The following is a 13,668-nucleotide window of genomic DNA, read 5'->3' as shown; positions in this document are numbered from 1 at the left end:
AAGTCTAATTTTTAGAATCAGAATTGTTTTATTGGCCATTGTCTGTGCAATCGTGCAACATGAAACATAACTTAGATAGATAATAAACTATAAAAACTTAAAACTACAAGACTATAAGGTCATGCATAAAGAAGATTAAATTTAAACTATGATAAAGACAATCCCCTCCTTGAAACGCCACCTTAACGTGGTGGAGGGGTTTGAGCGCCCGAATGATCCTGGGGGCTCTGTTGTCGGGGGCTTCGTGCCCCTGGTAGCGTCTCCCATGGCAAACAGGTCCTATAGGTGACAGGTCAGACAAAGAGCGGTTCAGAAGCCCCTCATGAGAGACCAACAGGCCCGGTTAGAACCACGAGGCCGTCCTTTTGTGGACCCACCACCTGCAGGAGGAGCCATAAGAGGCTGGTGCAATGTGATCCCACGACCCGGCAACGGACAAGTGGAAGAAAATGGTTGGATGGATAAGGAAAACACCACCATGAAAAGACTGAAACTCGTCTGATCATCTTGACTTTACGATCATAAATGTGCACACGATGCGATGATCAAAACTGTCGTTTATTGAGGATTTGACAATGATGACACCATATTTCTATTGTAGAAATCGAACTGTAGCAAAATAGTTTCTGTTTGAGTTTTAGAAAGAGCTTGTTTTTTAGTTACTGAGAAAATTATGTCCCTTAAATACACAATACTATATATGCAAATGCAATTAAATGTCACAAGCACAAACAGAAATAATTTACAGCTCAAAAAAATAAAGTCATTAGCTTTAAGAAATAAATCCCTTCCTCCACATGCGCCTGAACATTGTGCAATACATGTCACTCTTCCAAAAAACCTCTCGCTTCAACAAAGGAACAGAAAAAAATTACAAAACAAAACAAAAATCCCTTAATTTAAAAAGTACAGTACACCTCAGAATTACAAATGCAATGGTAGGAAATGAGCGCCACAAAAACACAAACGTAAACAATGATTCTCGTGGTTTATGAGGATCCGGCGGTCGTAGCACTTCGGTTCGGGACATCGTACACACAAGGAGAAGATGTAAGGCTGAATCTACTGATAAACAGACTGATGATTCTTTACAAAGCACTGCATGAAAACTGATGTACGAACGTTACATCTCTAGGTTCTCATTTAAAGAGAAAAATCTAATTAAAGGACGAAATACTGCACCAATTAGACATGCAAAGGGTCTGTACCAATTGCCACTAGTTATATAAAAATCTATTCTATGTAGTAGTAATACGTTTATAGTCTGTACATGTTGATAAGACAGATACACAGACATCAGGCACTGACCGGTTGTGGAGATCTGAGGTACATGTGACGAAAAATTGACAGTTAATCTAAAAATATACTTACATTTGCTCAAGAAAGAGAGACTTAATGGGTCGTTTTTGCAAATGAACAAGTCTAACTAAAAAATATCCCCATGGGCTAAAAGCATTTGGGCCAAATACTAGGAAAATACTGATATTTTTCTATTAAACGTGTCTGTGTAAGCTCTCAAAGACTAAGAGTTTTCCATCGTAGTAAAAGGTTTTCAAATATTAAGGAGAGAAATGTCACACATTAACAGGGGCGGACTGGCCATATGTTCATTCTGGAAGAGCACAGAAGGTTCACTGGATCCAGGGCCGCCGGTCTGGCCGCTCAATTTTCTCCTTAAAGGAACAGGCCACTGTTTTTACATACTGAGATATGTTCTTACCTGAGCTTAGACGAGTTCATTTGTACCTGTCTGGTCTTCACGCGTGCCCTCAGTCACGTAAACACAGCGCAGACGGCGTTAGCATTTAGCCTCTCCCCCTCTCCTCTACAGCTCCAAACGAGGTGAAGATAGAAGCTACCAAGCTCTTCCACGTTTTACCCTATTTAAATATGGCTACGTTAAGCGGATAAAAAGTGGAACTATATTGCAAGGCGTAATAACACCAGTAGTAGTTCGACATCCGCGCAGTAATATCTTCACTTTACTGAGCGGATGTTGAACTACTCCTGGTATTTATTATTATTACGCCTTACAATATAGTTTCCTCTTTTTATCCGCTTAGAAAATCCACACTGTTTAATTTTGTGTAATAATACTTTGATCAAGTAACACTTCACGTAACCATATTCAAATAGGGTAAATGTGGAAGAGCTTGGTAGCTTCTATCTTCACCTCGTTTGGAGCTATAGAGGAGGAGAGGCTAAATGCTAACGCCGTCTGCGCTGTGTTTACGTGACTGAGGGCACGCGTGAAGACCAGACCGGTATAAATGAACTGGTCTAAGCTCAGGTAAGAACTTATCTCAGTATGTAAAAACGGTGGCCTGTTCCTTTAACCCCTTCCCCTTACTTTCCGCCTTAACCGAGCTTTACCCAAATCTAAAAGCTTAAAAGAAAAGCATCAAAATAGCAACGAGGATGAAAACGGAACAAAAATGTGCCAGAAAAGCAACAAAAACGCAACGAGAAAGTGACAAAAAACGCGTGACGAAAACACAACAAAAAATAGCAGAAAACGTTATGAAAACACAACGACAAAAGCAACGAAAAGTGAAAAAAGTGACGAAAACATGACAAAAATAAAAAGTTACAGACACTTTTGTAGGTCTGAGCTTTCAAACGAGACACTGTTGCCCTCCAGTCGAGAAGCTTTTAGATTTGGGTAAAGCCGAACTGGAGAAAACGCACTTTAAGTCAGAATCTAGGGCTGTTTTTTAGTCCCAGTCCACCCCTGCACATTAAAAGCCAATTGGCGGTTAAAAGTCGTAGTAAAATATAATCCCAAAGTCAAATCCAAGCTTTTTCAGTACAAATACAGGAGTTCCCTTTTTTTTTTTTTTCAATCTGCAAGTGATCAGACTTTATATTTGGTTTCAAAGAACAAGGACGGATGTTTTCCCTTTTTTCGTAGTTACACTAGTATCAACAACCTTTGGAGTTCTGGTAAATCAATTACTGTCAGAAGTGGACGCGGATTTCTTTCTAAAAAAAAAAAGAAAGATGGCGTAGTGTTTAAATTTCAGCGTCAAGGCTAAAGTTTCGTTGCACTTTCCCCGATTAGGCACAAACAATTTGTGCTTTTTCTGGATGTTTAAAAAGTAAGGCATGGACTGGAGAGTATTTGAACACCTTCCTCTCATATAAAATGATGTGTTATCCTGGTCTGAGCCATAGACATGATGAATCTGATAATAAATACCTAAAAATGCTTGTAAATAATAAAATGCTGGTAAAAACAGACTGAATAAAACTTGTCCTGGTGTCGGCGTCCGTAATGCATCTCCTCTGGTGTTTTAGTCGAGCCACTTCTCGATGCAGGTGTGGAAAACCGTGGCGTTGGAATGCCACCAGACGTGCTCGACCCCGGGGACGGAGCAGATGATGAGGTCTCCACGAGAGCCCAGAGTCTTCAGGCCAAAAACATCTTTCAAATAAACCTGAAAGTAGGGGAACACATTATTTCACATCCAGTCACACAATGGAGATCATTTTATTCACTCAAACTTGGCTGTAAATACTGTTTAAAGCTTTGCCCGTTAGCCTGTTAGCTTCTTCTTCGTGATTCCATTAGTGTGTATTGGTGACTCCGACCCTTAGGCAGCAAAGTTGCAATTGTGGTTTTCTGGCCAGAGACACCAGGGGGAGATGAAAGACCCTCCAATCATCCCATTAACACTTGTATTACCCCCAGAGGGACTACGGAAAGGATTTATTAAGGTAAACAAGTTACTTAGTACTGCTTTAAATGGTTGGCTTTTTTGTGAGGATTTGCAACAATGAATTCATAGCAAAGGAAACTTAAAGAGGGGGTATTATGCTTTTTTCAATCACATAGCACCAGTCTATATCACACTACAATGATGACAAAACCTTCTGTTGGTCTGTAAATGCAGTAAATTAGAATAACTGCCTTGTATAAAATTGCTCTCTCAAAATGGCTGTAGTGAATGTCTTAAAATAGGCCTCTGTCTCTTTAAGAACCTCTGACCCTTTCAGACACGCCCCCTCCACACGCTGTCTGTGGCATCAGTGGGGAGGGGGTTCTGCTGAGGAGCAGTGGTTGGTTACTCGGCTGGTGACGAAAGCTCGGAGGCGTCTCCAGGAGGTGGGGGCGTTCCTAGGAGGACTCAGGCAAACCTATCCCTAAAATGGCCGCCATCAGAGTTTTTACAGATTACTCAAAAATACGAGAATGTGCCAAGGCAACACTTCAGGCATGTTTTTAATGAGGGAGTGACATAATAACATGATGTAAAGCTTGAAAAAGTCGATTTTGCATAATACCCCATCTTTAAATATATATTCTGAATGAAAAAGAGTCGCCACAAAGAAGGTCACATGCTTTGATGTTTTGTTGTAGCGCCTTTATCTTTCTCCACACACACTACACATTCACTGTGACGTTGTTTCAATAAACTTCTGCAAAGTCACAACTGAACCGAGCACGTTTTCTCCAGTTTGGCTTTACCCAAATCTAAAACCTTCTTGGTAAAAATGGTCAAAATAGCAACAAAATTTGCTGAAAACAAGGGGGGAAAAAGCAATGAAAAGGTGACGAAAACGAGGATGAAAATGCAACTAAAGAGCGGCAAAAACGTGACGAAGAAACGAGGAAAAAGTGACAAAAATGTGCAACAAAAAGAGCAACAGAAAATTGATGAAGTGACAAAAAAATATGATCAAAATGTGGCGACAACGCAGCAACAACACAAGTAAAAAAACTTCCTTTAGATGGGTTTTGTAGGTCTTAGCTTTCAAATGAGGCGTTACACTGCCCTATAGACTGCAACCTTTTAGATTTGGGTAAAGCCGAACTGGAGAAAATGTGCTTGGTTAAGGTGGGGGTTAAGAGGTTAATATTTCACCAAGATGTTGTATTGATGATGGTGCCGAGATCATCATAATAAAAACAATAATAATGCATCTGTTTTATCAAGCGCTTTTCTGGACACTCAAAGACGCGTTAAATTGCATTTTTCGTTCACGTCATACTCGGTGATGGTAAACTACTATTGTAGCCACAGCTGCCCTGACAGAAGCGAGGCTACCAGTCTGCGCCATAGGCCTCCCGACCACCACCAACCACTCACTACATTCACTCGGCTTTCTGGTGTTACCAAACGATCTCCCATCCACGTACCGACCAGGCCCTTCCCTGCTTATCTGTGTCTGTGCAGCAGTTACTGAACACTTTTGAACGGGTGTGTTGGGAGACAGGAACATTCCTAATAAACACTGTTACACCTCAGATATTTGATCCTCCAAAAATATTCAGCACATTTTGGGAAAAATTGAGAAATTAACTCACTCCCCCAAAACTGGGTATTAAATCAATGTTAAAGTAGAATGTTCTGACAAATTCATAAAGTTTTAAACATCCTCTCATTTCTATGTTTAAATCACACATTTAGAAGAGTGAGCAAAGAGCAAACATGAGGTCTTTTCAACTTCATAAAACACTCTTTCATTGGATTCAGATTTTTTTGACGTCGACTGAACTTATCACTGAAATAAACAAGACAAAATGTTCTCTGGTTTTGTGGTTGTGACTCACGTCTTGGTCCTGCATCTCCACAACCGTCTCGTTGTCGTCGAAAAAACCGAACTGACTGAAAGAAAAATCACATGAGGCTCATTTGATTCATGATCATAGAGAGTTTCTATTCACAGACAGACGCCTTTAAAAGGTCACAGATTACAGCCGTAAAACTGGAACACGTCCAACACAAATCCATTCGAGTCACAGGGAACACAAACATTAGCTGAGGTTGTGCACAAAATAAAAGCTTATAAATCAGACGAGTAATCCTGTTATATCTTTTTATTGTTTAGCTGTAGTTCAAACCCTCAGAAAGTCAAAAGTAAAGCTCATTTGTTACATTTTCCCACACTTTCTCAATCCTAATTTGTCAATGCAACTGTCAATGCATATTTTTCAGGATAAAAATGAAACCGAGTTGCTATTAAAGGCGACAATACAAGAGAGAATTCAGCATTGTATAAAAACAAAAGCCTAAAAGTAAAAGTCTGTATTTACCTCGACTGCCAGGGAGTGATGACGCCGTCGTCTGGTCCTCCAATCAGCACCAGCTTCTTGATCTTCAGGAAGTTCTTTTTCCACTCTGGAATCAAACGCACAAAACATCCAGTATACATGACAGGCAAGTGACAGAAAATAAAGCAGCTTCACACATTACACACTTTCAGAGGTTGGCCAACTTTCAATATATTTCAGAAGAGTCAGAAAAGGAAAAAGAAGAGGAAGTTAAATGTGTGTCCACAGACCTGTTGCGTTTGGATTCGGCCTCTCGCTGTTGAGCAAAGCCAAATAATCGCTGCTGTTCACGTACAGGTCTCTGTGGTGAGGGTCTGAAAACAAGAACAGACTCTTAAAACTTTAACAAGTGCATTTTATCCAGTTCAGCTTTACCCACATCTAAAAGCTTCTCGACTGGAGTTTACAGCCAATAGACAAGGTAAGTTTATTTGTAGAGCACAATTCATACACGAGGCAGTTCAAAGTGCTTCACAGTTGCATAAAATTACAAGAAAACAGATAAAATCAATAAAAACATCAACATAAAATGAATCAATTACAGTAAAAGGCGAGAGTGCAGATAAAATACTTTCAGTCATATGCTCGGGTAAAAAGAACTGTTTTCAGCCTGGATTTGAACATTGTCAGAGTTGAGGCTTGTCTCACATCCTCGTGAAGACTGTTCCAGATTTTAGCTGCAACTGAAACGCAGCCTCACTGTGTTTAGTCCTGACTCTGGGAACCACCAGGAGGCCCCTCCCTGAAGCTCTCAGGGCCCGAGATGGTTCATATGGCTCTAACATGTCAGAGATGTACTTTGGAGCTAAACCATGAACAGACTTGTACACAAGCAGAGCTGTTTTAAATTCTATTCTCTGAGTGACAGGAAGCCAGTGCAGAGACCGGAGCACTGGACTAATATGGTCGTATTTCCTGGTTCTTGTCAGGACTCGAGCAGCAGCGTTCTGGATGTACTGCAACTCTGACAGCTTGTTTAGAGAGGCCAGTGAGCAGCCGTTACAGTCGTCTAACCTGCCGGAGACAAATGCGTGGATGAGTCTCTCTTTGTCGATCTTTTGTGGCTTTTTCCATCACCTTTTCATCATGTTTTTGTGACTTGTTTCTTCCGTTTTCGTCGCTCTATTGTTGCTTTTTTGGTCACTTTTTAGTTGCATTTCATCTTCGTTTTTGTCACTAATTTGACGCTTTGTTAAACAAGCTTTTAGATTTGTTTAAGATCTGTGTGAGTAAAACACAAGTTACAGGTGAATTGCAGGTAACTGGTTAAATTAACTTTTGATCACATAAGCTAAAGAAGAAGCTTCTGTGAATAAAAACGAAACAAAAGGTCCTCAACTCAAAAACTCCAAACCCAGTCCAGTCGACGATTGAAAGAGACTATGCTTGATTTTATTTATTTCTTTTCTGTGAAAGTCAAAAATTGCTGTGCCTTTTCCTCACCGTTCCAGTAGTTACAGATGGAGATCCTCTGCCCGAACCCGGTGTAGCAAAGGTGAAACAGGTTTGACTTCACAAACTGTGGGAACAGGTACTTCAGATAATCCGTGTCTGAAAGAGGAGAGACGTTGTTTTGAAGCAGAGTCCTCGTGTAATGCAGTTATTTTAATGTGATCTACCTCCGTACTGCCCGGCCTGAGGAGACGACAGGGAGATAAAGGAGTGGACGTTGTGATCCGGTAAAGTCGAGAGGATCCCGCGGCAAACCAGGCCTCCTGCAAAAACAAACAATGACGTCACTTTTCTCTCAGCTTTGCTCTGTTTTGGCTTAAGACTGTGTCCTGTGTACAAGTGTGTGTTCTGTAATTAAAATGAGAAACTAACTTAATTACTTAAGACACTATCACTCACAGGAAGGAGTTTATAAGCAAGTTTCTTAACTTTCAGGGTCATTTTGCAGTAATAGCAACTAGCCTGCAAGATCACAATCCATTAAAATGTTTAATAAACATGGACAGTCTTATACAGCATATTTAATATACTGAAAGACAAAAAATATAAATTCACTACTAGTAAGAAAAAAAAAGGTACAGAGCCTTTAAATACAGCCCTTGTTTCCAATCACATCTGCAGCTGCAGTGCATAGAGCAAGGCTGGATAACACACTGTGTAACATTGGGACAATACTGTTGCATCAACACAAGAAGTGCTCCTGATGAGCAGCTCGACACAGAAAAGGCCATTTCCACAGTGGGTAATCAAAGAATGGATCTGGATGAGGACCTAATCTATTTATCTTAAATTCTGCTGACGTAAGTCGACATCTCCATGGAGACGAGCTGGAGACGTAGCCACTCTCGGTAAAGTTATCGTCAATACTACGCGGTGTTGCTTTAAGTCTGTTCTTGAATATCTGTCATTTTGACACTACATTAAGACTATCACGCTGATACAGAGCTCAGGACGGTGATGTCATATCGCTTAGCATCATGGGCAACAATAATAAACAAATGGAGATTGTAAAAAGTAAAACACTGGAGTTACTGCTCACATTAAAACACTACAGTGAGTTACACGTGTTTACCAGCAGTGACTCAGCAGCTTAGGGAGCTGTTCCACAGCTTTTTTCTCCATTTTTTATACTGTTACATTTAATAGCTAACTAGTTCCCGAATTCTATATTGAGCCAGGAAAATATTGTGAGGACAATATGAAGACCTTTCAGTGCCACAGGAACTAACTCTAAGCTTCAAAAGGATAGTGAAGCTTTGTTTGAAAAGTACTTAATCTTAAAATATCTCTCTATATACAAACACATTACAATGTATTTAGGGTAAAAAATAAAGTATTATATCCCAACAGACAAATAATGCAAATAAATGAACAGACGATAAATATTTAGCCCAAAATGTACCGTTTGTTTATCATTTATTGAACGATAAGTTGATATAGTAATTATGATGACAGTCCTACACTAAATCCTCTTTAAACCAGGCAACCTTTAGGATCAAAAGCCAATTGTACTAATCTGAATGTTTGCCATAAATGTGAGGATGTGAGGAACAAGGGCCAAACCGGGACTAAAACAGGTCTAAATTAGGACAGACTACAGACGAGGCCAGGATTTAAATAGCCTGTGTAACAGTCTAAACCAGGATCTAAAGCAGAACTTTCCCACAGCTCCTCTCACGACAGTCAAAGCAGCTCCAGGGCAGGGCGTCTACAGTCCCTGCACTGATATTTGCCCCACGATACGTTCACGTCACACACACGGTCACGCTCTGTGTCGGACCTTGAGAGTAGCAGATGAAGTGAACTCCGTCCGCAGCGTTTTGCATTATGGGGTAAATCGCGGCTTTGAATCCTTCCACCTGTTTCCACATGGGCTCCAGACTCGCGCTGCGGTCGAACAGGTCGATCACCGTCACATTGGACCCTGGATGAGACTGAAGGGAAGACACAAAGGGGTCAATGGGACGTCCAGGATATTGTTATACATTTAAATTTCACTCAGTGCTTCACAGCGACCCTTAAAGCATCATCCTGGGGGATCCCTACCCACACTTTGAGAACCCCTGAATTAGAGAATGCACTCATTAACTTCAAATCATAACAGCGCCGCCCAAGAAATGACTTCCTGTTTCGATCCAGGACGCCAAAATAAAAGATCACAGCTCGTCTCATCTCTCTGTTCAGCAGGTACTGGCAACATTACAAGAATATAATTAAATTCAGACATTTTAAGTGTTTTGTCTGTTAATAGTTGGGCAGAAAGGAAGCTGAACTAATGAGTAAGATGGTGCTTTTATTGTGGCGTGCTGGATCAGGAAAACAGGAAGTCAATTTCATACCACAAGAATGTATAATAATTTTCTTGAGGTTCATTTATTAGTATTTATTTATTTATTTGAATTAGGATAGAGCACATTACTCAACACGTCAGCAGCAAACCTCTATGTAAATGCACCAGAATTTGCATATTAGGTAAATTACATCCGTTGTCCTAAGGCAGGTAAAGAAAGATTAATTGCCATTGAGATAAACATGTCCAAGAAGTTACACGGATAATCTACTCGTGAGTGCAGGATTGTTTCGTTTTTAACCAGGTGTGGTAATTGTCACAGTTCCTGACATGAGCAGACAGTGAGTTCCATGACTGATAAACACAACCATTTTAGCAGATGATGAGTCTTAAAAGGAATAGGCCACCGTTTTTACATACTGAGATATGTTCTTACCTGAGCTTTGACGAGTTCTTTAGGACCTGTCTGATCTTCACCCGTGCCTTCAGTCACGTAAACACAGCGCAGACGGCGTTAGCATTTAGCCTCTCCCCCTCTCCTCTATAGCTCCAAAACAGGTCAAGATAGAAGCTACCAAGCTCTTCCACGTTTTCCCTATTTAAACATGGTTACGTGAAGTGTTACACTACAAAGTATAATTACACAAAATTAAACAATATGGATTTTCTAAGCGGATAAAAGGGGGAACTATATTGTAAGGCGTAATAATACCAGGAGTAGTTTGGCATCCGCACAGTAAAGTGAAGATTACTGCGCAGATTTCGAACTACTCCTGGTATTGTTACGCCTTACAATATAGTCCCCCCTTTTATCCGCTTAGAAAATCCACATTGTTTAATTTTGTGTAATTATACTTTGTATTGGAACACTTCACATAACAATATTTAAATAGGGAAAACGTGGAAGAGCTTGGTAGCTTCTATCTTGACCTGTTTTGGAGCTATAGAGGAGAGGGGGAGAGGCTAAATGCTAACGCCGTCTGTGCTGTGTTTACGTGACTGAAGGCACGGGGGAAGACCAGACAGGTCCTAAAGAACTCGTCAAAGCTCAGGTAAGAACATATCTCAGTATGTAAAAACGGTGGCCTATTCCTTTGGTCGTCACGCAAAACGACCAAAGATGTGGTTAGCATTTGGCCTCTCCCAATGTATTCCTATAGCTCCAAAAAGGGGCGAGGTTAGAAGCGACCACACTCTTCCACGGGCACAAAAACCAGACAGGTACGTATCATCTCATCTAAGCTCAGGTAAGAACATATCACAGTATGGAAAAACTTTGGCCTGTTCCTTTAATTTTAACCTAACAACAGTATTTAACATACATAACACGAATTAAACCAAGAAATAATACCATTCTGAACGACAAATAGACACCACAGTAATGGACTTTTTCTCCTTCCTCTGTGATATGAGGAAGAAACCCAAAAGTGACCTGTATTTCCCAATCTCTGACTGTATGAACTAAGTGCTGTTCTCACCCTCTGTTTGCAATCTTTAAAGACAATACATCTGAACTGTTTAAACTTAATGGGAGGACGAGATTCACTCATGGTAAAACTGTATCTCTCTGAACACAGCGCAGGCCTCCACTTCATATCCCTGTGTGAGATATGAAGACAATGCACACAGCGCGGCGTTAAATACCGTCACCACATGTTAAAAATAATTTGTTAATTGTGTGAAAGTGCTGCAAAGAACCACTCGTGCTGTATTTAGTGCTCTGCAAGTAGAATATAGTGTTAAAATCAGATGCTTTAAGAGCTATCTTTAGACGGCATGTTCCTTATTTAGCAAAGGTCTTTTATGTCATGCCTCGGTCTTCACTCTCTGTGAAGCATAACAGTAAAAGATAGTGTGTAGATTATGTAAATACAGTGTTTTACATTTATTTAAATCAATTTCAACACGACACACAAATGACTTCTTTTCTTCAACAACTTCCTCTCCTTTACATGTCACGGTGCTTGAGCTCATTGAGACGCTGCAAACATCTCAGTCATCGCTGTGAAACCAGAACAACCACATTGGAACATTTGAAATAACGACTGACAATGGGCCTGTAAACGCACCGCTGTTACAACATTGTTATACTCTTCTGTCACTGTAGTACAATCCTCTGAACGTTTTATTTGTGAAGAATTAATGGAAAAAAAGGAAAACCTGTGTAATTTGTGGAAGCCAGTGTTCGTTTTGACAACGTATTTTAATTTATTTTTAGTCTTTTGATGAAAATGTAGTTCAATTTTAGTTGAGATTTAGTCAAAAAATATCTTAAATTTTAGTCTTTAGTTTAGACTTTCAATAGAAGTTTGGATGATTCTAGAGTGTCCTTTCCGTTTTTATTTAGCCTTTTATTTAAACTTTATAATGTCTGGACATTTTAGTCATAGTTTTAGTCTCATGAAAAACTTTAAATTTAGTTTTAGTCCAATTTTACTCGTCAAAAAAATCACTTTGACTAAAATTTAGACTTTAGTCGACGAAAATAACACTGGTGGAAGTGAAATTAACTTTGACCCTGGCAACTAAAAGCTTTTTTATTGTGAATAGATTTGCATTTAATAAAATAATATTCAAGCCATCTTAAAGCCACACCGCGTAACATTTTGCACTATACTGTTGCCAACAAAATAAAACATGCTCTTAATGACCAGCTCAACACAGAAAATGCGATTACTGCAGTGTGTAATGAAAGAATGGATTTGGATGAGAACCTTTCTTTTTTCTAAATCTGAAATTGTACTGCCTATCATCACATCACCATGGAGACGAGCTGGAGACGCACCCACTCCCGGTAAAGTTTACAGTCTTATCTTAGGAGCTTCGGAAATGTTTGTTTGTACATTTATGTGGTATTTTTCAATGATGATAATATCTGCCATAAAATAAATGCTTGTATTTCAATTTTACTTATTGGGTAAAATTCTACGCGGTGTGGCTTTAAGTGTATTTATAAAGACATAAATTCCAACACGTTTGAACATTCAGGTTTTAATGCTTTAGATACTGCATTGTGTTAAAGGAGAAAAAGACGATGATTTGTACGATGTGTTTTTGCATAAACAATTACAGGTTACACGCCACATGTTTTGTGTGCAGAATGGTTAAGCTATGATTTATTAATAGCTGCACGTGCATCAATATGTATTTGTTTGTTTGTTTTTTTACAAAGAGACAGGACAGCGTTTGGCTCGTGATAATGAGCGCCAGAACACAATGTACCGCTGAGAGTTGCCACTTTTCAGATGATTCAAACTTCAGAAATATAAGTGTTTGCAAAGTCCGAGCCTGATCCTCACGTTTCGCAGTGTCTTTCACAGCGTTTTCTTTCTCTAAAAGCGAAGGAAACTCACCTCGTTGATGAATCGCTGTAAATTCTTGAAATCCCCTGAACTATCGAACAAACCGTGGACGATCACCACCGGTTTGTAGGCGACTCCCGCAGCCCAGAGACACGCGCCGAGCAGCGGACACAGCAGCCAGCTCGTCCCGCTGGTCCTCCCCCGTCCCTTCATGGTCACTTTACTCTTAAAAAGTCTAAATAAAACCAATAAAGCCTCGACAACACTTAAAAAATCTCCATCAAAACTGTTTCGATTGCGTCGGTGGCTAACTCGGGCCACACGCCTTTATCGCGCACTCGTATTTTGAAAATATTTGAAAGATATTAAACGAAATTCCCTTTTAAAATGACAAAACGAGGGACTAACACCTGCTTTCTGCCATCTGCTGCGCTTTGATTTGGTTGTTTTTGTTTCTTCCGGTTTTAAGAGAGACGTAAACACAGGCGGTGACGTCACCTCCTGTTTCCAAGACAACCAAAATAGAGATAAGAAAAAGGGAAGGAAAATGTAAATAAAAACGTATAAAA

General features: G+C 39.9%; 1 protein-coding gene across 1 annotated transcript; it reads right to left on the bottom strand.

Moving 5' to 3' along the window:
* Positions 1 to 2,901: 2,901 nt before the first annotated feature.
* ppt2b (palmitoyl-protein thioesterase 2b) lies at positions 2,902 to 13,559 on the bottom strand. The gene is made up of 8 exons (XM_079571028.1): positions 13,151 to 13,559; positions 9,288 to 9,441; positions 7,675 to 7,770; positions 7,499 to 7,606; positions 6,286 to 6,369; positions 6,038 to 6,122; positions 5,555 to 5,609; positions 2,902 to 3,437 (listed from the first exon to the last, which is right to left on the bottom strand). The coding sequence occupies exons 1-8, from the start codon at positions 13,310 to 13,312 to the stop codon at positions 3,294 to 3,296; spliced, it is 888 nt and encodes a 295-aa protein (XP_079427154.1). The 5' UTR covers positions 13,313 to 13,559; the 3' UTR covers positions 2,902 to 3,293.
* Positions 13,560 to 13,668: the final 109 nt, after the last annotated feature.

This window comes from Gobius niger (genome assembly GCF_951799975.1).
Source record: "Gobius niger genome assembly, chromosome: 14".
Lineage (NCBI taxonomy): Eukaryota > Metazoa > Chordata > Actinopteri > Gobiiformes > Gobiidae > Gobius > Gobius niger.
Note: the sequence above shows the minus strand (reverse complement) of the source record. Positions and strands in the feature narration are given on the sequence as shown.

Coding starts and splice junctions, on each gene's coding strand:
- ppt2b (XM_079571028.1), bottom strand. CDS start 13,312: ATGAAGGGACGGGGGAGGACCAGCGGGACGAGCTGGCTGCTGTGTCCG. Junction 6,123..6,285: donor GCCGAATCCAAACGCAACAG/GTCTGTGGACAC, acceptor GTTTGATTCCAG/AGTGGAAAAAGAACTTCCTG. Junction 3,438..5,554: donor TGGAGATGCAGGACCAAGAC/GTGAGTCACAAC, acceptor CCCTACTTTCAG/GTTTATTTGAAAGATGTTTT.